Raw genomic sequence first — 21,660 nt, forward strand, 5'->3', positions numbered from 1 at the left:
ACGCGTCGCCGGTGTACCGCTCTGTGTGAGGCTAATGGTGGACACACACATTATTGAAGTTTGTGAACTAGGATCATCGACCCCCATTGTGTTCTTCCTGCCATTACTCCAGGACCTTTGTTTTGAAATTGATCCTAATGCTCGCAAAAAGCCACTTTATTGATTAAAGGGGAAGTAAGTAGTTTATAGTGACATCTAGAGGAGAGGCTGAAATTTACAACAAAGATCTGCTGCTCTGCTCACCCCCTCCCTTCCCTGAGCGCTACGGTATCCGCAGCTGGTCAAATGTCGTCCTCGTCGTCTTTCTCCGTGTCAGCAGATGAGGTGAGGGAGAGGGCGAGCTACCGCGGCCGTAGCAGACGTAGCGGAGAGAGAGGAGGCGGGACTTCCACTACAAGTAAAGAGACGCTTGATTTGTTCTCTCGCGTTTGTCCTTAAAGGCTCCAGTAGAAACATGGCGTCTCGCTGCTAACAGTGGCTATGCAACCACGGCCCGCGACCATGTTATTTTAAATGACTTTTTGAAAAACTACGAAAATTAAACAAAGAATATTATACAGACAAGATAACTAGACAATGCAGGAGCACATAATATGTAAACAAAAGTGGATTTTGGGTAATATAAACCCATAAATACTACATATTGTCCCTTTAAGTTGTACTGTTATTTTTGGATAGTTAAGGTGCAATATGTATGACTGTGGCCAAAAACGGTTACTACATTCAAATTCAAAATACCGAGGTCTTTTAGGTTTCGTTTTCTGACGTAACTGGCAACCCGTGGTTGCTCGGCAGCTGAGGCTCTACTGACTGCAATGATTGGTAGACGGCGGTAGGTGGCGCCACATGCCAAAACATGATTTCAAAACATAAACGTGATTTGCAGTCTGCAAACTATTTTTTTTAATGCAAATATTTTGGCTGTACCGTTATTGTTGGTGACTTCAGTTTGTTATATGAACATTATTCCTGAGTCTCTGTGACAGCTTCTTCAATATGAATATTTCCTGGTTTTGTTGCTCCATTTTTTTTTTTTTACAAAGAAATCATTAAAACTGAATCATTTTGTTTTGTGGACAAAACTAGACATTTAAGAACGTCATCATTTCCAGTTTTTCCAGACATTTTCTGGACCAAACAAGTACTTGAAACCAACAAGTCATTTTAAGAATACTTTATTACATCAACATATGTGAGAATTTTCACCCTTTTTTTTTTATTAAACGTTAAATCACTACAGTTACATTTGAAATCAGTATGATGTTAACACACAGAATAAGAAACATCCTTAAAACTGCTCCTCACTGAGCCTCCGCTACGGCGACAAATGTTTACAGCCCTAAAAACGAAACAAACAAAAAAGCTGAGAGTTTTCCCTCAGCAGGTTTTGTCCGCATCACCACTGAGCTTCACTCCGATCTGAGCAGACAGTGTGTGACACGGCAAAAAAAAAGAAAGAAAAAAAGTGTGTTCATTTCAGTCGTATCGGCCTGTGTAGTGATAAAAACTGTGGGCTACACTGTGACGAGGGGACGACACACGTCACTGTGAATTCAGTTCAAGATCTCAAATCTCTCTGCAGTCTGATTCTCAGTCTTATAAATAGTGTGTAGTTTCACTGTTGAGCAGCTGTTTTTTGTGTCACATCAACATCGAGCTGCTGCCGATGCTGAAACTGCGTCGACACCAGTTTCCTCTGCTGCACCCAGTGACAAATCTCTGCTTCTTTAAAAATAATAATAAAAAAAAACATATCCTAAAGGTTGACCTAAATTACACCATTACACCCTCAGAGGGTGGGGTTCTATACTTTGTAAAGACAAAACCATAATATCAGACTTTCTCATTTAAATAAGAAAAAGAAAAACAGCAAACATTAGCGTTTTATGAAAAAGAGTCTCTGTGCTCCAAAGCAAGAACAGACGAGGTCATCTATACCTACTGAACCAGTATAGGTACAGTATGATCAACACACAGCCTGGGACAAAATGCCATACAGATCTTCAGCATGTGAAGCAGTGCCACCTTGTGTTCAATACATCAATTCTCTACCAATAAAGACAAAAATAAAATAAAATAAAAATCAACACGTACCAACAAGCCGAAGCACGATTTAAGACTTTGTTCAAATCCTAAAAGGAATGTTAAAAATGTACAAAATAAAACACTACAGCACGCACTAGAGCTCCACTTCATTAATATGAGTTTCTTTAAAGGAAGGATTTTGTTTTTTTTCTCTTACATCTTTCCAGTGACTTGTACACTACACACACACACACACACTAACACACGCGCGCGCACACACACACACAACGTATAAAAGCAGAGTAAAGTGTCACTTAATCTGGTTTAAGTACCTTAAAATGCCCCGAGCAAAGTTCTCACTGGCAATCTTTGTGGAGTTGATCATGGGGGCGATAATCAAACTGAATGAATGAATGCGTGAAACAAGGGCTTTGAATGCAGCGCAGCAGGCGAGGTAGAGAGTGGCAGGATTCCTTCTCAGACACATGAACATGATCGCTTCACTGGCTCCCAGGAACAACCATGACTAAATAACCACTTACTCCAACGCAGAAAGGTAAGATGTAGACTGACAAACAGGGCAATGTACACACACATACACGCACACACACACACATACACGCACACACACACACACACACATTAATGCAGCAGCGTCAAGCACACTAAGGCTTACCTCTGTAAGCACCTCTTAATTAAAGTTACTCCAACAGGAAAATGAATGACATCACATGTGCGGTTTGTGTCTCTACGTCACATGAGCTGCTGCTGCTGTGTAAAACAAGTCCACTACGTTCTGTACTCAGTTTTCCCTTCATAAACACCACAGTAGCGTGACTGGTGTCCGTCTGTCCTGTGTGTATGTGTGTATGTGTGCGTGTGCTCTCCATGCAGTCCTGTTTCTACAGCAGGCTCTGGACCGCACAGATGCATCCTTAGTGGAAAAAAAAGGATGACAAAAAGGTGCTGGGACATGAACTTAAAACTTCTGATCTTTAAAAAAAAAAAAAAAAAAAAAAAGAGTCATGGGTGGTCGTTCTCCTCAAAAAAGGAAAAGTCCTTGTGTGTTCACCTATTCGTTACTCTTCTCCTGCTCCTCAGTTCAGCTTCTAGTCTCTCAGTGTGGCTCTCGTCTCCACTGTCACAAGTCTGTGACTTTATTCTCCACAGCAGCAGCAATCTGCTGCAGCCTGTAGCCGAGCTGCATCTTCTGGGCTGTGGGGTCCTCCTCCAGTGCTGTGATGATCTGATGAGAAGACGGTGGATGAAAGGTGTGCGAGAGAGAGAAAAGTTTAAATAACACCAAAATAAGACTGACTATTCTTCTAACTTTAACTGTACAATAACAATCCCAGTCTAGGCCTGTAACGAACAGATTAATCAGTCGATTATTTTGTCAAATCAAAATTATTCCCTTTGATTTCTTTGTTATTTGTAGCAAAAAAACCAGAACATATTCACATTTAAGAAGAAAATGAAAAAAACTATTTAAAATTGAAGAAAAAAAAAAAAATCAATGAATCTATTTTAGAAATAGTTGATAAATTTAGTCATCGAACAATTGTTGCAGCCCTATTAACCCTAACCCTCAAAGTGTCCGACTGGAATTTTTTGTTGTTGTTTATTTTAACAATGAAAATGTGAGTAAATTGTTCCAGAAAGACTTTCATCATCTGGCATTTATTTACAATTTATTGCATGTTAAAATAGTGTATTAACAATTTAAAATTAAGAAAAACAAAAGGTTGTATTTATTTCCCACTTGGTCAAATGAAGAATAAACTCAAAATCACGATGCTGCTCGTTTAATTCACATTCTATTACAGAGTCAGATTAAATTTGGAACGTCGACTTTTTGTCTATTTTATTTATTTATTTTTCAATCCCAGCTTTCCCTGTTGTTGTGGGAATGAGACGCATATCTCAGATCTACCACCGTCTAATGATCTCTGGAAAGGAGTGGAAAAAACCCTGTATTTTTGGGGGGTGAAACGGTGCCCACTGTTGTGCGTTTGCCTTTGACTTAGAGCAGCGAGTCAAACGTACCTGGTCATAGTATTTGTTGATGTACTTGTAGAGCTCGTGCAGCGCGACCAGGTAATTCAGCTCTCCAGAGTAGTTCTGAAACACAAAGTGTAAGAGGTTAGTGGTCACATTGTGTGTGTGCGTGTGTGTGTATCTTTGTGAGAAACTTATAAACCACAGGGAGTGAGGACATTTTGAGAAGGTGAGGACATTTTAGCCGGTCGTTGCATTCTCTCACCACTTAAAAGGGACTTTTTGAGGGTTAAGACTTGGTTGAGGTTAGGGTAATGCATTTTGTCTGTGTGTGTGTTCTTGTATTTGTTGCTTTGTGAGCACATCCTGGAAAAGCGAGGCCTGGTTCTAGTCCTAGGTTTAGGGTTAGGCACTTACTTATGATGGATAAGGTTAGGGTAAGGGACTAGGGCCAGTCTATTCAAATGGCGGCCCGTGGGCCACATGCGGCCCATAACCATCTTCATAGTGGCCCAGCCTGTGGTTCCACCAGAAAAGAGTAGTCTGATAAGTTTGATAGCAGTGTTAGTTCTTCAAGGCACTTTCAGATGTTTGCGGGTCATATATGACATTTGTTTGTCTCATTTCAAAGTAAAATAGTTACAGCTAATATTGTGCACTTTTACACGCACTGTGAGGTGTACGAAGGACATGTACGACCAAGATAATTATATTTTTAATGCACTTTTTAATGTCATTTTAAAATGTGTCCTCACCTGCTGCTTTATGGCTGCAGGAAATGTCTGGCGTTTGTAATAGAATAGTCCTGGGCGAGGGAATATACTGTCTTTATGAGGTGTCCTCACTTCCAATGCTGTGTAAACGTGTGTGAGTGTGTGTGTGTTTGCTCTCACCCTGGACAGCTCAGCCAGAGCAGAGTTCATCTCCTGGTCACTGGCTGAGATGGTCTGCCTGATGTCAGCGTAGTACCTACAACAACCAACATTCACAGTTTAAAAACCTCATTTTGTTTTGAGGATAAAGTTCAGAATATATTGCGTTGTCGTTCCAGGAGCAGTTAAGACTAAGTTTACACGCTGCTAGCATACAAAACCGACGCATCACAGACCCCAACATGAGTTTGTGACAACTCCAGGGAGTTATTTGCACAAGTGTTAAAGGATGAAAAAAAGAAAATACATGCAAATCAAATTAAATTACAAATACTTCTTCTAACCAATTCTTACCAAAAACAAACCCAACCAAAACAAACCAAACGTCATGTATATTTTATATTTTCCTTCCTACTTTTGGATGGAAAAAGGTGTAAAGGCAGCAGAAATAAGGACATAAATACAGCACTGATTCATCAAAGGGAGGAGGAAGAAGAAGATGGAACACAGACACATTCCATCATGGACAGCACTGCTATAAGAAATACTACAGACATACAAGACAGATTAGTGTTTGACCTCCTGAGCGCCAAATGACTGCAAGACTCAAGGCAGCAGTAAATCCTATGAGTTTGGAAGTTGTGTAGTGTGAACTCAGCTTTAGAGATGAGGCTTTAACTATGTCCAGACTCACCTTTCTACCATCTGCTTGTATCGAGGAATATCTCTGGCATACAGCAGCTTGTTGATGGGAGAATCCTGTTTCAAATGAGAACCAAAGTCTTTAGTGAGAACGTTGTGTAATAAATGTTAGCGCCATTAAAATGGCTGAACCAGCAGCCTCTGAAACACAGTTTCAACTCTCTTAAATTTAAAACAAGCGATAAACAGAATCAGTATTAAGCTCTCTCCTCACCCGTCCCAGTTTGTGCTCAGCGATGGTGCACGAGTCCATGAACGTCTGGGCGATGACGGAGAGGACGGCGTCAACGTGGTCCGACGCCTGGACGTCAAATATGAACTGGGGGTTTTTCACAATGTTGATCCAGAAACGCAGTGGGAGACTGAAGAAACACACAAGACACAAGATAATAATGTTAGTATCACTCTTGAGATAATGTGCATTGTGATTTGGTGCTATATAGCAAACAAAGCGATTAGATAATATTGGCAACAACAGTGTCATCTTCATCTCGTCCGGTTGACACATTAGTTCACACAGCATCGCTAAAGACAATAATCCTCCCCATGGTGGCCACGCTCTGTACCTGTTGGTCTTCCAAATGTGGATCGTCTCGGGGTCGGAGATGCTGTGTTGTCCCGCCTGGTCGTCCAGAAGGTCAAAGAAATATTTGACAGCGAGTGGGACGGGCCGGCTGGTGCTGAGGATCACCGTGAACAGGTCGTCTACAAACTTCTGCAGCGTACCCTGAGAAGGAGAGAGAGCACATTCACTGATGCACACTGAACACATGGCAAAAAAACACTTGCCATGTGTGGGCCTGGTCTTTGTTCCTTTCTCAGCAGCAGTTTTGTGAACAGCTCTTTGTGAGGAGAGGAGCCTTTAGTCCTATTTACTGCTCAGATAAGACTTATAGTGTGCATGGTCTCAGATTAACAATACAATCACTGTAACATATAATTTCTACAATCGATGATGAGATTATAATTGGAAAAGCAATCTTATTTTATTAGAATGTAGCCTTGCTAATGTCATCGATGATGTTTAACGAAAACCACAACACAACCAAAGAGCGCTCAGACACACAGGGACCTACACAGGTCCTTTATCAAAACCACAGTTGTTTGGTTGGAACATACTACAATCTAAATAAGTATATAAAACAATTAAAATGTTCCACAAAAAGAAAAAAAAAACAGTTCTCTATAGTGACACAAGTGACTATAACTGAACTTCAGCACTACGCTCGTGCTCACAGTGGCTCAATTTAACTTCCCGAGGTAACTAAATCTACACTCTAGTCAGTTTGGAGAGTTAAGAATCCTCATATCTATACATTACATTACATTATACAAACAAGGGTGCGTACCTTCATTGACAGCAGACGGGTCAGGTAGATTTCAGGAATGGCCTTGGCCCTCTCCCTCTCTCTCAGGCTGCCTCTGCGGTGTTTGGGCAGCTCTGGCTCCTCGCTGGCTTTCACCAGATGCCACAGCCGCACTCCTCCTTCGTCTGCGTCCTCCAGCATAGGCGTTTCTGCACAGGTCGACAGACATTTTATTTAAAGGGAACATAATATCCTTTCTCTAAGTTAATCTCGCTCCCTGGTGTCCTAATGAACAGGTCTGTGACATGCTTTGGTCAAAATACCATAAGGATGAAGCACCACAGCAGTTCAATAACCCTGCCAAAACACCCCTATTCAGAACGCTCTGTTTAGTAGTATCTCTTTAGGTTCACCTTAAAGGTCCACCTTAAAAAAAGTACAGGAAATGACATCAGCCACAGAGGCTACTGGGAGCTAACAACAGTTAGCATTTGGAAAAGGGATCATTTGCAGGCTCTAGCAGGCACATTGCTGTCATATATAACATGTATCCACTGGACAGATAAATCCTCTGAGGCTGGTTTGTGTAGAACTCTGTGCTGCACTGTGGAGCCAAGAATAGAACTTTTCACAGACTTCCTGTTTTCGGATACCGCTGCCCTCGCCAGCACTCTCGCGCGTTCTACGGACAAAGCCGAGCTCTGCGAGACAACAATTCCAGGAATTTAGCGCATTGTGATGTTCCAGTGAGTGCGGAAGTCAACATTGCATGTTTTATCTCGTGTACTTAGGCTGAGTACAAAAACATGAGTGAGTCATCTTTTTTCACACTTTGGTGATTGATAGGGCCTCCAGAGTCCCAAATAAGTATTTAAATTATTAAAAAGTTGATTTTGCATAATATGTCCCCTTTAAGCTTTACACGTTGTTGTTATTATTGTGGCGAGTTGACCATGCAGTGCAGAAACCGGTAACTCACTTTCTCCTGCTACGTAGTCATGGTTGTCGTGGTGAATGTGTTTGTTGTGGCGAGGGACCAGCGCTACTGTTGCACCGTCTGGGACCTGACGAATGATTAAAATTTACAGTCAGTATCACAGAAAGAAGATAAGTATTTTATAGTTTTTAAGTTGCTACTGCTGACCTTGTAGTGCTGCAGAGTGTTCAGGCGTTTCCAGTTGCCCTGGACCACAGACGTCAGGTCCTCGTCTGACAGGATGAGGTGTCCAGCAACACCAGACCTCCATTCTGTGTGTTTAATGATGAAAAAAATATAATGAAACTGTCCTGTATTTACATTTGTTCTGCTGCAGGGGGCACCACAGCTCAACTCAGGTAATACAAAGGATCACTGAAGGCACATGGTTATTCACATTTTCCTGCCACTTTAGGTCTTTTTCTCTCCAAAAGAAACTCTCACAGTGACTAAGTATGAACAGTCAATAAAGCAGTTACAGAGACTCAGAGCAGATTCTCACCCAGGTCGAGTGAGTCGGCGTGGGGTCGGTTGGAGAAGGAAGTGCCTTTGAACACTTGATCCAGCAGCTTCTCCTTCACCTGTGTGATGGTGTCACAGTCCAGCACCTTGGCAGGCACCGGCTGACTCTCATTAACTCCTCCACCCTGCACCAACACATTCAGAGTCTGCAGAGGATACAAAAAAAAGGGTTAGTGTCAGAATATTAGATAGTCAGGGGGAAAAAAATATATTCAGACAATCCAGATTCTTTTATTTCATCAAAATGATCCAAAGTCTGCGTTGTCCTCACCAGGGTCTTGTACTCCACGTCCTCACGCAGCAGACGGTTGTCATTCAGCGTGTACTTGGCCTTTCCTGTGACGGCGTCCACTGGACCTTTATCGACCTGATGCTTTATGGCCCTGAACAGCATGTAGAGGGACTCTCCTGCTGAGTCCTACACACACATGGATACAGAAAGAGAATAAAGGACTCAATAAGGACACTCTTTTATGCGTAAGTGCTATAAAATGTATTCATCCCCTTGGATAAAGGAATGGAATCATGGTCAATAAAGTGTGGCTTTTCTGAGAAGAATTTACTAAAATAAAATAAAAAGGGATTTCGATTGAATAATAATAAGAAAACAATAACGTTAATACCTTTTATAGCCACAGCTTTTAAGATGGAAATATTTGAATGTCTCTATGTCATGGAAATTTAATAGTTTTGAGTAATTCTGCTAACAGAGAAAAAAGACAGACAGACAGAGATGTTGTCTGACAACTTTATTGTCATTAAGAAAAAAGAAGCTGACTCTAAAGTTGAATCTAATAAATATGTGCTTAGGACTTTTTGTTTCAAACTCTCTTGACAGTCAGACAAAACCTTTTTTATTGATCACAATGTCCAAGGACTCAAACTGACAACCCTAATAAATCATGATGAATGTGCCGACTCACCCTGAGGAAAGCGTAGAGACAGATGGACATCCAGTTGGTCAGCAGCTTCTCCACCACCGTCTCTGTCCTGCAGAGGGGAAAAAAAAACACAAAACATTGATAGAACAACAAAAAGGGATAGTTCAGGTGTTTTTGAAGTGTGGTATGAGGTACGTGCCAGAACACAGATGCTTGCTCTCACTGCAAACATGAGGCAAGAGGCTCACCTAAGACCTACACCAAGAAGAGATCTTAAAAATATAAAGTTTAAGCAGAGGTTGATTTTAATAGGTTAAGTGGTTGAAAACATTTTGTTTAAAGCAGAGGCCTCAAACTCAAAAAGACCTGGGGGCCAGTGAATCCTTTAGTGATTAGAAATTAAATGTATAACTAAAACAAAAACAAAACAGAAATTAAATAACATGTAGACAATAGTAATTAAAACACTAGACAAGCTATTAAGCTATTATTAGAATATAACCTAATGTTTCATTGTTGGTCAGTTTGGGCCAGTTTTCATTATATTTTATAATACGTATAATAGGTGTAGGGCCGCAGGGCATCGACTGGGGAGGGGGGCACGTGTTTGAGATTCCTGTTCTAAAGTGAGGGCAAGCGTATGTGTCTCACACTGGTTGTCCCTCTTCCCTTCTTCTTCTTACCTTCGCAGCATCAGTTTGGGGTTCTTGGCCACGTACTGTTCCACCAGGTCATTCAACAGAGTTTTGAGGATGTCAGTGAAATATTCCAGTTTGCCGTGAAGTGACACAGTCAGCAGGGAGGCTACGTAGGCTCTGTCTCTGGGAGAGAAGGTCCTCTGGCTTTCCAGTGTGTGAATGAACTAAAAAAAACAGGAAAATATGCAGTGTTTTAATCCTCTATAAAAAAAAACAACAGGATGTATAATTTTTCCATGTCCATTAAGTCTACCTTGGTGAGGAAGAGTTTGCTGTTGAGCAGGTTGGACAGCTGCACCAGGCCCTGCTCCACCGTCTGCCGACGACACTCCTGAACGTCCAGGTCTCGCCTCAGCGGAGACTCTCGATGGCCTGGGAAAAAAATGCGCTCGGCATACATGCGGTAGTTGAGGAAGGGGATTCCTGAGCCCACCAGGTCACTGGACATGTCCATCATCTCTGTCATCAGATCTGTGTCACAAGGGTAATGAACAAGGGTAAGAGGTCACAAGCTGCTGCTCTGCTGGAGTTTTAAATTTCTCCTGTATATCACATTTTGAATAGAAGGTAAATATTGACACAGACTAAAATTACACAATCACATCTCGTGACAAGATAAATTAATGAGGATGTTGTGAAAAGAGAACTAAAACAAACTTTGCTCTTTTGCGTCTTCTCTCCAAACTCTTCACACCGTCACTTACCAGTGAACTCTTTCTTGCAGCGGTCTCTCACACTGGTCTCCAAATTCTCCAGTTGGATCTGGACCTTCTTGTAGTCTCTCAGGGCCTGTTTACTCTTTCTCCTGATACCAACACAAACAAAAGCAGAGGGTCACAAGAAAATGAGGAGCAGGTTGAAAACCCTCCCACACTGGATTAATGAGAATCCAGTGGATCCCAGTTGACAGCTCACAAAAACGTACCCCCAGCAAGGGTCAGAGCTGGGTCAGAGTAAAATCACAGGAAACACCCACACTTCCTAATGTGTTCATTTGGAGGAATACATTTTGACATTATACTGACCTGTAGATGAGAACAATGATGAGGACAATCAGGGCCACTATAGATGCCCCTACTCCAACTCCAATCTGAGCCTCCAGAGGGAAGGTGGACGGGCTGAGGTTGTCGTACAGAACTTTACCAAGAGAAAAGTTCTGGTTGCCCATTTGGACCTGAAACAACACACACGACACACACAGCCAGTAAATGTAAATGTCAGTGTCCTGCCATCTCCACCCTCCTGTGATTGGACACTGAAAGCAGGTGAACTCACAGTGAATTCTGGGAGGTTGTCAGAGCCCTCGCGTTTCTTGCCGTTGGGTGCAGGTGAAGGCTGCTGAGGCGGCGGCTCACAGTAAAGATGGTTTCTCGTCAGGGTCTTCACTGCACACACGCCTTCCCCGATCAACACCACAACCTCGTCTTTAGTGATGGCCAGGTCCAGGTTTTCTCCCTGATAACACACAAGAATATAATAGAAGAGAGTTTATATTTTAGATAGTTTTACTTTAAGCACTTTTTCCACGAGTGTCAGCGTCTCTCTCTCTGACCTCCAGCTGGATGAAGCTGCCCGGGTTGTAGCGGTAAGCCCTCAGAGGCTCCTGCTGGTTCAGGCGGCGGAGAACCGGGTTAGGTTCATAACTGAACGTCTGAGGGTTTAAACTGCTGAAGTCAAAGCACAGGTTGTCCAGAAGAAACTCCACTGTGAACTTTGATCCCCAGACAGAGGAGTCCACCGTAGGGGAGCGACACAGAATCAGTGAGGAGGAGTTCACTTCACAGCGCTCCATGAACTGATGAGACAGGGAAGGTGCAGAGAGGACATTCAGTAAAGACACAAAAACACTCATGCTGTCACCTTTTATCAGACATTCAGATATCCATTCAACATTGGGGAGGGATCACAAGGGCTGCAATGATTATTCAATATTAATGGATAAATAAATAAATTGTTAACTATTTTGATAATCCATCAATCAGCTTGAGCGGATTATTTTATAATTAAAACAAGTTTCTCTGCTTTTTCAGCGTCTTAAATGGGAATATTTTCTGGTTTCTTTGCTCCGTATAACAAAGAAATCATTGAAACTGAACAAAATGTATTTCTAGATCATAATTTCAATATTTTTCAACATTTTCTGACAAACGAATATTCTTTTAATTGAGATTTAATTGACAGAATCGATTATGAAAATAAATGTTAGGTACAGCCTGACAGCAGACAGTCTAAAGTAAATAACGCAGGATCGAGCTGAGGGTGATGTGAGTGCAGCTTGGCCTTACATCCATTCTGATGGATGTAATGTCAATGGTCATGATATGGAGCAATCAAAAGCATCTGAAAAATGGCATGTGGACATATTCCTGGTTGTACATCAAAGATGGCAAAGTAACAAACAAATTGTGGTGGAGTGGTGGAGTCGGTCACACAGTAATATAAGTAATGTGACATTTAAACGTGTGTGTGCAGGCGGGGGATCGTCTTTGAATGAACCGTGTGTGTGATGTGTCATTTGGTGAAATTAGATTTTTGGAAAAGATGACAGCCCTTAAACACGTACTTGTTTGACAGAGCAGAGTGCGTCTCCAGGGCAAATGGGATCGGGAACCATCCTGACGCTCCTTCGAGGTTGTTTGCTCACTCTCTCCTCCTTCTGCGCTGTTGTCCTCTTCCTCCTCCTCCTCTTCACTTTGCTCTGGCTGACAGACTCATAGGGAGAGACCGTCACCACCATGCGAGGATTCTGCACCACATCCAAATTGTGGCCCGACACATAGATCAGTCGACCGCCACTAAACAAGAGAATAAACTTTTAAAGATCCTTTTGAAAAAAGGGGAAACAGCTTAAGGTTGATGGTCAGACTGTGACACTTACTACAGGAAACTTTTAGCTGGGGAGGCATGGGTGATGTTTGGGTTGTGGGTGTAGCGGTAGGACGATGTGTGGAGGTGACGCTGGCTGCTGCCGTAATGCAGGGTGATGCGGTGATCTCCGGTCTTATTACTCCTGCCAGTCACACACTGAACGCTGGACTTCTGCACTTCTGATAGACTGAGGAGGAAAAGGAGACAGACAGGAGAGTCAGATCAATAAATCATTTTGTACCTTTACCCCAGACTGAGGCTACATCCTATGTTTTGGTTTAAAAGTGCATTACGATGCATTTTGCTGCAGATTATGTCCACACCATGTAAATATACTTGTATAGAGAGAAATACAATCGATTTCTTCTTCACACTGACACAAGCACAGCTAGCGTAGTGAGAGTTTAAGTGTATTTGTATGAACGCAGAATCTTTCTGATACAGAGCTGACATGCAGGGACACAAATCATGTGCATTTCTGTGACTCTACATGTACTATACATGTTTGTATTTCTCACATTTTACAGGCCACTCCTCCCACGGTGATGCTGAGGTCAGAGGGACGGCCTGTCAGCAGGTTGCGACCAGTGACGGTCAGGGCGGTTCCTCCAGCCTTGGGGCCCCTTTCAGGTGAGACCCCCATCACAAACGGGTCCTGTCAGGTCAGAAAGGATGAAAGATGGCAGCCATTAGAAAGGTTTAGGTTTAAGTTAATTATATTTACAACAACTAAATGCATTGTATGTGCAGGTGCTTTTTTTATGAGCAGTTTGTCCACCAGAGAGCACTGTCACTTCACTGCTATGAGTAAACGGCACATTTTACTGCTCAGCAGAATAGTATCAGCATTGATGTTGTTGGTGTTTTAATGATAATGAATTTGATAATTTCCACCCCTAAATAATGTCAACGTTCCCGTGTAAATGTATATATGAAAGGGAGAAAAAATATTGTACACTGTATTGTATAATTTGGGAGCAAATTCACCCTTTAATGAGGACATGGAATGTTTTATGTTTTATCCATTGTTGTAAATGTATATTTATGTTTGAACTGTTGCTGCAGCATCATTCCCTTAAGTTAGTTTATTTTACTTACTTAACATAATTACATTTTTTTATAGTTTAATTCATGAAGAGTTAATGTACCTGGTAGCTGAACATCTGGCTGGACAGACCAAACTCTCCTCCACTGACTTTAACAGAAACAAGGCCCACCTTCTCTCCTCCACTCGCTTTGGTCTTGCACACGATTCTGAAAGACACACATCAGACTTGAGATTGTTAATTGACCTTAATACCAGGTTCTTATTAACTAAAAAAAACAAAAAACACTAAGACTTTCAGACAGGTTTGCTGATCATGAAAAACACATCTGAGACATTTAGGTGGGGGGAATGGAGTCTAAATCAAGCATGCAGTGGGCAAAACTCTCTGCGAACTGAACTCTAGATTTTCTGGAGGTTCTATTATTGTGTATTCACATGGGTTAAAATTTTCGAGAAATATGACAAGGGAGCTGGCAGAAAAAAAAATGCTGGAAAAAGTTCAGATCATCATTCACAGTCATCAAATCGACTTGTTGCAACTGATGCGGCCAATTAATCACAATCACCGATGTGGTGATATGGGGTCAGAAAAATTGTACTAGTGCGTGTGCGTGCAATGAATGAAAAACAGTGAGTTTTCATTCATACTTATTTTTAGCAGTAGGATTCACTTATGAATATGAATCCTACTGCTTAAAATACCCGTCGTTAAAACTCACAAGCATGAACCCACACACACACACACACAGCTGTTGTGTACCTGGAGGAGACCTCGTAGAGGCTAGAAATGACTGTGCAAGGCACATCAGCTACCAACACAGAGTCAAGGATGTCTTCAGCCTTCTGGCCCAGGTTAGAGCCTGAGATGGTCACCATGGTACCTCCTTCCAGCAGACTGGAGAGTGGCTCAATCTGAGTTAAGACACAAAAACAGTTAATAAATGTCAACCCAATGGTAAACAAATACTTCATAGCAGTGCTATGAGTATTTCAAATCTCCCACATTCCCAAAGTAAAGATCTAAGCGAGAGCTCTGAGGAGTGAACTCACAAAGTTGATGACAGGAGCAGGACACGTGTGTTGCACAGTTTCACTGCAGGAGTCCGAGTACAAGCAGCTGGACTGAGCAGTGCCACACCACACACAACCGTACTTCTGGTCGGCTGTATGGCAGCGGCTGCAGTCAGATCGGCCCACAGAGCAGTTGTACAGAGTCACTGATGACACGACAGACAGAGAACAACATCAGCTGATGCTTTAATGTCTTACTATCGCGTCTTGTTGTCAAGTTGTTTAAACAGGGTAAATAAAATATTTTGCCTTAAAATGTTATTTTGTAAGTGTGGCTATATGAGGTAGTTGTACATAGTTAGCATCTGAAACAGTGTTTCCACCGAGAGGAATAGCACCAAAACAACTGGTCCCAATCATTCCATTCTTTGGTACCTTTCTCTTGGGTTACCGGAGTATGGTACGATACAGAAGGCTAAGCTAATAAAATGTACCCCAGTTTTTAAGAATGCCGTCTTAAAATCTCACTGTTTGACAACCTTTTCTGACAGGAAACATAAAAATCCCATATCCAATGGGTTAAGATCGGTATTTATATGCAGGTACCTCGAAACCACACTTAAACAACCTGAAGTATCCACTTAAAAATATAGAATGTTACAATGTATTATGTACAATCAAACATAGTTTTGACCTCACCATAAAGATCATTAGAACTGTCCACATGGAAGGTGTCCCTCCTCTTCACATACACCATGGCATTGTACTCGTCCACTGGAGCGGAATATGTGTACTGGACAAACAACAGCGGCGTCACTTACGGGAACACACTCTACTACACACTCTAACACAACGAGTGACTGCACATCATCACACCTGGTGTAGCTGACAGGTGATGTCAAAGCTGAATGGATTCATGTCATCAGTTTCCACGTAGGCGTCCACAACCACCGTCTGTCCTTCAATGACCAGCACACACTCATAGTCCAGTTCCGTGTCCTGAAGACCACAAAACACTGTCTTAGCATGGCAGGACAGGAAAGTAAGTGTGTTCTTTTATTTGTGTGTGTGTGTGTGTGTGTATAATACCTGATAGAGGTGCAGGTTGTGGGCCAGCAAAGTGATCTTCCTCTCCACTCGCACGGGGAGCAGCGATGAACCCTGAATCCTCTCCACACATGGACAAGCTGAGGAACCCCAGCTGACGTACGAGGCCTCGTCTCCCTGTTGTTTAACAAACACACACAGACAGACAGACACACACACACATGCAGAGTAAGCACAAACATCCTCATTTTTGTACATTGGCGTGCAGACACATGCAATATTTTTCTTATCATTCAGTGAAGCGGCACGCTGCGAATTCCCTTTCTACAACTTCCAGTTACTTTATGACATTGAAATGTGATCAAACAAGTCATTTTCGAGATAAGCGGAACTTTTGGGATAAAACAGCAGCGGGAGGATTTAAAAATAGAAACGCAGTTGCATTAAACCTACTTGGCTGGAGATAGCTGCCTTAATGTTCTCAAATTAGAAGATAAGGAAGTATACAGCCATTCTGTGTAAGATCAGCTTTCATGTTTGTTGCCACTGCATTCCTCGAGGGAACATCATCTGGCATTGGCTAATGGGGGTGTCTGTCCCTCTGTCTTCAGTGACCCGTATCTTCTATGTCTTTACACCTTTAACACAACTGACTGAATCGCCTTTATTGTGCACTTCTTAACCTGGTCTTCTGATTTAGTATCTCTCTCTCATTCAGCTACAGTGTTGTGCCCAGGTTTAGACACTGAATAACTTTTAAATAATTAAATGTTAAAGTAACTGCCCTCGCCTTGCTCCAGGAGGTAGAGCCATGGACCTTAATACTTCAAAGCTGCTTGTTATAAAATGTAATTTTATAATTTTGGGAGATTTAGTAGTTTGCTTGTGTCAATGTAAATCTAGGTATAAATAAGTACGTTTGTTGCTGGGTCTTGTCTGTGTGGATACGAGTGTGTGTTGGTGCTTTGTCTGGGGGAAATAGACAAGCCGTCCATTTGGGAGGTGTGGTGTGACTGCTTTGGTGTGACCCTTCTACCTTATTACAACCAGTTTAATCCAAGGTTTAAATGGGGTTTTCACCAGTGGGAATGTGTTTACTCAGCATTCACTCCTGGGTCAAATGACTTAGCAATGCACACAACATTTTAATCGGCTTCGGCTCAGATTGGCATCAATGGGAACACAAGACCAAGCTAAGCATGATGAGTTCTTCTTCGTGTGCTCTACTTCTTTCAATGTTTTCCATAGCAACTCTACGAGGTACATCCATCGTCCTGCTGTTAGCATAGCCATTAGCAGCTGTTAATGTTCATAGCGATCCTTACTTTTTTAAACATTTTAAATGTCATCAGTAAAATCATTTTAATTATTAATTAAAAGAGTGACTTAAGTAAAAGATCGCAGGTATAGCTTCTAATTTTGAATGAAAAATGTTTAAGATTTCTTAAATTTGTTGGGTTGTTGCTATATGATGCAGAAGTTTTTGGCCACAATAAAGTAACTTTAAAAAAAGAAGTAAGCTCAGCATCTTTTTAAAAAAACAATTTCATCAAATCATTTTGAAGATGGAGATAAGAAGTGTGGAGTTGTGAACCATCGTTACCACAGTGCTTGCTTTCACATATATCATAATACCGTGTAAAAAAAAACCTGGGTTTGAAGATGCATTCACCTGAAGAAAAACCACACAACTGCTGCAGCTCACACTCAAGCAGAGGCGTTTCTTGGCATCAGTTCAAAGCAAAACATGGATGAGAGAACAGGTGTCAGACAGCAAAGGAGGAGCAGGGAAACAAGGGCAGAGCAGGAAGCTGGTTTGAGCTTTGGTCCCAGAGCAGCAGTAGAAAGTCCACTCAGGAGCTGAGCGCAGTGACAGGCTGCTGAAGCTTTGAGAGGAAGAGTAGAAGAAGAAGAGGAGGAGAGAGGGACGTGAAATGAGGCGGTTGAACTCACCGGGAGGAAGCCATCTGATGGATCATACTGGTAGTCCAGCTCTGAGTCAGTATCCAACAAGTGGGGATAGGATGGAGCCGGATGGTCAACCTCACCATCACCTGATAACACAGTGGCAGCTGAAAATGTGGCTGTGTCATTTTCCATCTGTAAATCAGCATCAGCATCGGCATCGGCATCCACTTCTCCATTTGGCCAGAGGAGCACCTCAGGGTCAACATCTGGGCCTCCTGTCGGAGTGTCTTGTGTGGGCAAAGGGAGGCCAGATGAGGTTGGAGTGGGAGGCTCAGCTAGACTCAGCTCTCCTTCAGCTTCCTGGGTGTCACCAGGTGGCAACTCAGTCACCACCTCAAGGGGGGAGGTGTCCGGGATCATCAGCGGAATCACAGGCTCCAGATCAGCCGTGGTGACGGGCACCAATTCTGCAGTGGTGACGAGAGTGGGTGAAACTGTGGCAACTGTGGTGTCACTCTGGGTGACGACGACAATCTGCTCTCCTGCTTTCGTCTCCTCTTCGTTCCCAGTGGTGACCTCTGGAGGTGGAGACATAATTGGGGCTGCAGCGGTGGGTGGAAGGGTAGCGACAGGTTGAGGGAGGAAGGTGGTGGGCAGGATGGGCAGGGTGGTCAACTCTGGGCTGGTGGGGGTTGTGGGTGGACTAGTGGGCACAGTGTAGGTGGTTGGCTCAGAAGTGGTTGCTACAGTCACAGGGGGTTCAGTGGTGGTGGTTGCTGTTGTTGTTGTTGCTGTTGTTGTTGTTGTTGTCGTCGTCATCGTTGTGGTGGTGACAGTTTCAGTTGTTGTGGGTGGAGTTGTGGTGGTTGTCATGGTGGTGGTGGTTGTCGGAGCAGCTGTTGTGGTACTGGGTGTCGTGATGACTTTAATAGGTTTAGTTGGGTAAGGAGCTGAGGTGGGGAGATTAAACTGGGGGAGGGGGGAATGAGGAGAGGGTGAGACAGAAATAAAATAAAAAATGGAAATAACCAATAACTGACTTTAAATGTGATGTCGAACATCTCAACGGATGTTACTGTTGCTTATGTCACATGCACAGCAATGATGGTTGTTATTAGGGCTGGGTGTGGCCACTGATTTCCTTGATTTATTTTTTTTCAATTCAGAATTTGATTGATTTACTTTGATGTCATTCAGTGAGGCATATTTCACATTAAAGAGATTCTCAGTTTGTCTATGAGTTCTAGGTTTGGCAGTGGCTTCTGTGTAGGTAGCTTCATCTTTCTTTCCTGTGGCCAGCTCTAGCAAGGTCCATATCATGATTTATGAATTTCAAAAAGATCAATTTAAACCACAAAATATATTTTCTAACCCAGCCCTAGTTGTGATAAATAATGTAGACATCTTGGGCGAATAACAACACATTGTGAGCATTAATGGATGTATGACAGGAAATATGATTATATATCTATAAAGCAGGTTCAAACCCTCAAGCAGTACAGCAACAATCTTTGTTTGGCGTCTGTCTGGCGTCCTCGCCAGACGTGTCTGCAGAGTGAAAAATCTAATCGTTGGCAGACTCGGCTGGGTTCACCCAGGCTGCCTCTATAGCCTATGGGTTATCAACTTCATTGACACAATCTGAATACACAAGTGTCCTGTGAGTCTTTTCTGCTGCTGTAACAGGATGCGACAAAGCGGTGACTTACATGTTGATTGTAGATGATCACCCCCTGCTCACAGGTGGGCTTGTGGGTACACAGGTGCTGGTGAACACACCAGTTACAGCCCCAATGGCTCAAAACACAACCACGACAGCTGCAAAGAGAAATCACAGAGATTAGAGTCATTAAATACTGACTAGGGTATTGAGGCAGGTGAATGAATCAGGGTTCGGCACAACCAGGAGCAAAAGTGTAGAGGTCCAATAGAAGACATGAGGGAGGGACAGATAGATATAGAGAAAGGTGGACCACACAAACTTATCCAAATCTGCCAGTGATTTCATTGTGATTTTATATGATTTTGTTCATATTTTGTTCGATTTTTGTTCATTTTGTTGTTGTTTCTAATCAATCTCTCTTCATTCTGTTAAAGGAATTCCAAGACATTTCATCAGCCCTGAAGAGCCCAGTTTGCTGCACACTGTCCACTTGCAGCTTCAAATAAAGATAGCTTGGAAACTGTAAAGGTTGCTGTTCAGTGTGTTTCAATTCAATTCAAGCTTATTTGTATAACACTGACAGGAAAACTGCATGAAAGAGCAGTTGCAAAGGTGTTCCTGATGAAGTGCTTGGTAAATGTATGAACTGAGTTACATGGAAGAATATTCAAACAGTTGTGTGTCTACAGTTACAGGTGAGGGGGGAAATAAATGGTAGGAGAATGTCATGAGACAGACAAGTGAAGGGCAAATTGATGTGAGAAAGTGAATGACCAGTATACAAATAGGGAAAGAAGTCTGCTGCAGACCGTAAGGAGAGCGGGTCGGGAGGAGACAAGGAGAAGTGAACTAATAAATCATGGTAACTCACGGCATGCTGCCAGACAGCTGCTTAACAGCCATGCAGTCATAGAAGATGAAATCCCTCGCTGTGACCGTGACGTCGCCAAAACGAAGAGACAATGTGACTGTGACAGAGTCTGGGGGAGAAGAAAACACAGAGAGTGAGCGGGAGAAAGAGGGAGAGCGTGAGGAGGAGCTGAACACAACACAGTCAAGCGAACACAAACTGAAAATATTTGCTCAGGATTATCGTCTCTGATTAAGAGTGTCTAGGATCAGCGAGATGTTCCTGAAAAAACAGCGACACAGGAACGTGGGAGAGGTTTAGTCCCAGGCAGCCAAAACAAGAAGGCCTAATAAAAACCATGTGCAGCCTCCATTCTCAGCCATGAGAGTGCAGACATAAACACAGCAAGGCTTCCCTCCTCTCAAGCAGGTGCTCGCTGCAGAAAAGAGAGCGCAAGCTCAATAAGGAAATTCTTGTTTTGGTCATAATCAGTTATGGTCTCACTGAACTGTACTCGTCAAAATAAATTACCAAGATATGAGAAAACAGTGACATCACAGAAACATGACTAAAGAGGATCAGACAAGCCAGCACTACTTTCACATGTTATCTCAATCTCTTTATTTGGACTTCACGCTGAAATTAGGCCATGTAAGTCCTCAACGGTTGCTCCACAGATTTCCCAGAACTCCTCTGGTCAGCACCTTTGTCAAAAAAGGCTCGCATAATTTCCAAATGAGCCCATGTGAGAGCAGGAAAAGCTTAACTGGTGCCCTGCCAGTCCTCACCCCTCGCCTGAATGTTGGGGACATTCTCCTGCTGTTGTGAACAAGTGTTAAACTTTCTGCTGTTGCACTATTATCACCAGTTTGTTTTTGACAGTTTCTGTGTGTTGTCTGGTGCCTTACATCAGCGGTCCCTAACCTTTTTTGCTCCACGGACCGGTTCCCTAACGATCTCTGGTCGGTATGGTAACGCTTAAACGTGCCTTCAAAATAAGATACACAAAACAGTTTCAAAGAAAAGAAATTGTTGCAGCGGCTCTCAACACTCTGGCCATGTGTCAAGAGTGAGTCATAGACAGATGTAAAGGAGGGAATCCGGTCATTTTTCAAAATAAAACATTGTTCATACCCCGATAATAAATAACATGTAAATAATGTAAGTTATTTATTTTTTTCTGTGCGGCCAAGTACCAAACGACCAGGTTGTTGGGGACCGCTACCTTCCATCATAATATCATGCAAGTTGGGTCTATTGAGCTTTTTTGTTGTTGGATTGCAA

General features: G+C 42.6%; 1 protein-coding gene across 1 annotated transcript in view; it reads right to left on the reverse strand.

The window, feature by feature from the left end:
- Positions 1–3,166: 3,166 nt before the first annotated feature.
- plxnb1b (plexin b1b) overlaps positions 3,167–21,660 on the reverse strand; it is a gene marked incomplete at both ends in the record, with an annotated part of 34,833 nt that continues 16,339 nt past the window's right edge. Inside the window, 30 exons of the mRNA XM_083892744.1 lie at positions 3,167–3,271; positions 4,072–4,146; positions 4,917–4,992; positions 5,590–5,654; positions 5,812–5,959; positions 6,164–6,324; positions 6,947–7,113; positions 7,884–7,968; positions 8,049–8,152; positions 8,383–8,548; positions 8,674–8,820; positions 9,326–9,392; positions 9,967–10,145; positions 10,235–10,452; positions 10,686–10,786; positions 11,007–11,155; positions 11,257–11,436; positions 11,534–11,776; positions 12,545–12,776; positions 12,860–13,036; positions 13,368–13,504; positions 13,998–14,103; positions 14,658–14,809; positions 14,948–15,114; positions 15,608–15,701; positions 15,785–15,907; positions 15,998–16,132; positions 17,909–18,832; positions 19,573–19,681; positions 20,398–20,506. Coding sequence (XP_083748870.1) covers positions 3,167–3,271; positions 4,072–4,146; positions 4,917–4,992; positions 5,590–5,654; positions 5,812–5,959; positions 6,164–6,324; positions 6,947–7,113; positions 7,884–7,968; positions 8,049–8,152; positions 8,383–8,548; positions 8,674–8,820; positions 9,326–9,392; positions 9,967–10,145; positions 10,235–10,452; positions 10,686–10,786; positions 11,007–11,155; positions 11,257–11,436; positions 11,534–11,776; positions 12,545–12,776; positions 12,860–13,036; positions 13,368–13,504; positions 13,998–14,103; positions 14,658–14,809; positions 14,948–15,114; positions 15,608–15,701; positions 15,785–15,907; positions 15,998–16,132; positions 17,909–18,832; positions 19,573–19,681; positions 20,398–20,506 — 4,901 coding nt within the window. The remainder of the gene's footprint in view (positions 3,272–4,071; positions 4,147–4,916; positions 4,993–5,589; positions 5,655–5,811; positions 5,960–6,163; positions 6,325–6,946; positions 7,114–7,883; positions 7,969–8,048; positions 8,153–8,382; positions 8,549–8,673; positions 8,821–9,325; positions 9,393–9,966; positions 10,146–10,234; positions 10,453–10,685; positions 10,787–11,006; positions 11,156–11,256; positions 11,437–11,533; positions 11,777–12,544; positions 12,777–12,859; positions 13,037–13,367; positions 13,505–13,997; positions 14,104–14,657; positions 14,810–14,947; positions 15,115–15,607; positions 15,702–15,784; positions 15,908–15,997; positions 16,133–17,908; positions 18,833–19,572; positions 19,682–20,397; positions 20,507–21,660) is intronic.

This window comes from Microchirus variegatus (genome assembly GCF_963457635.1).
Source record: "Microchirus variegatus genome assembly, chromosome: 7".
Classification (NCBI taxonomy): domain Eukaryota; kingdom Metazoa; phylum Chordata; class Actinopteri; order Pleuronectiformes; family Soleidae; genus Microchirus; species Microchirus variegatus.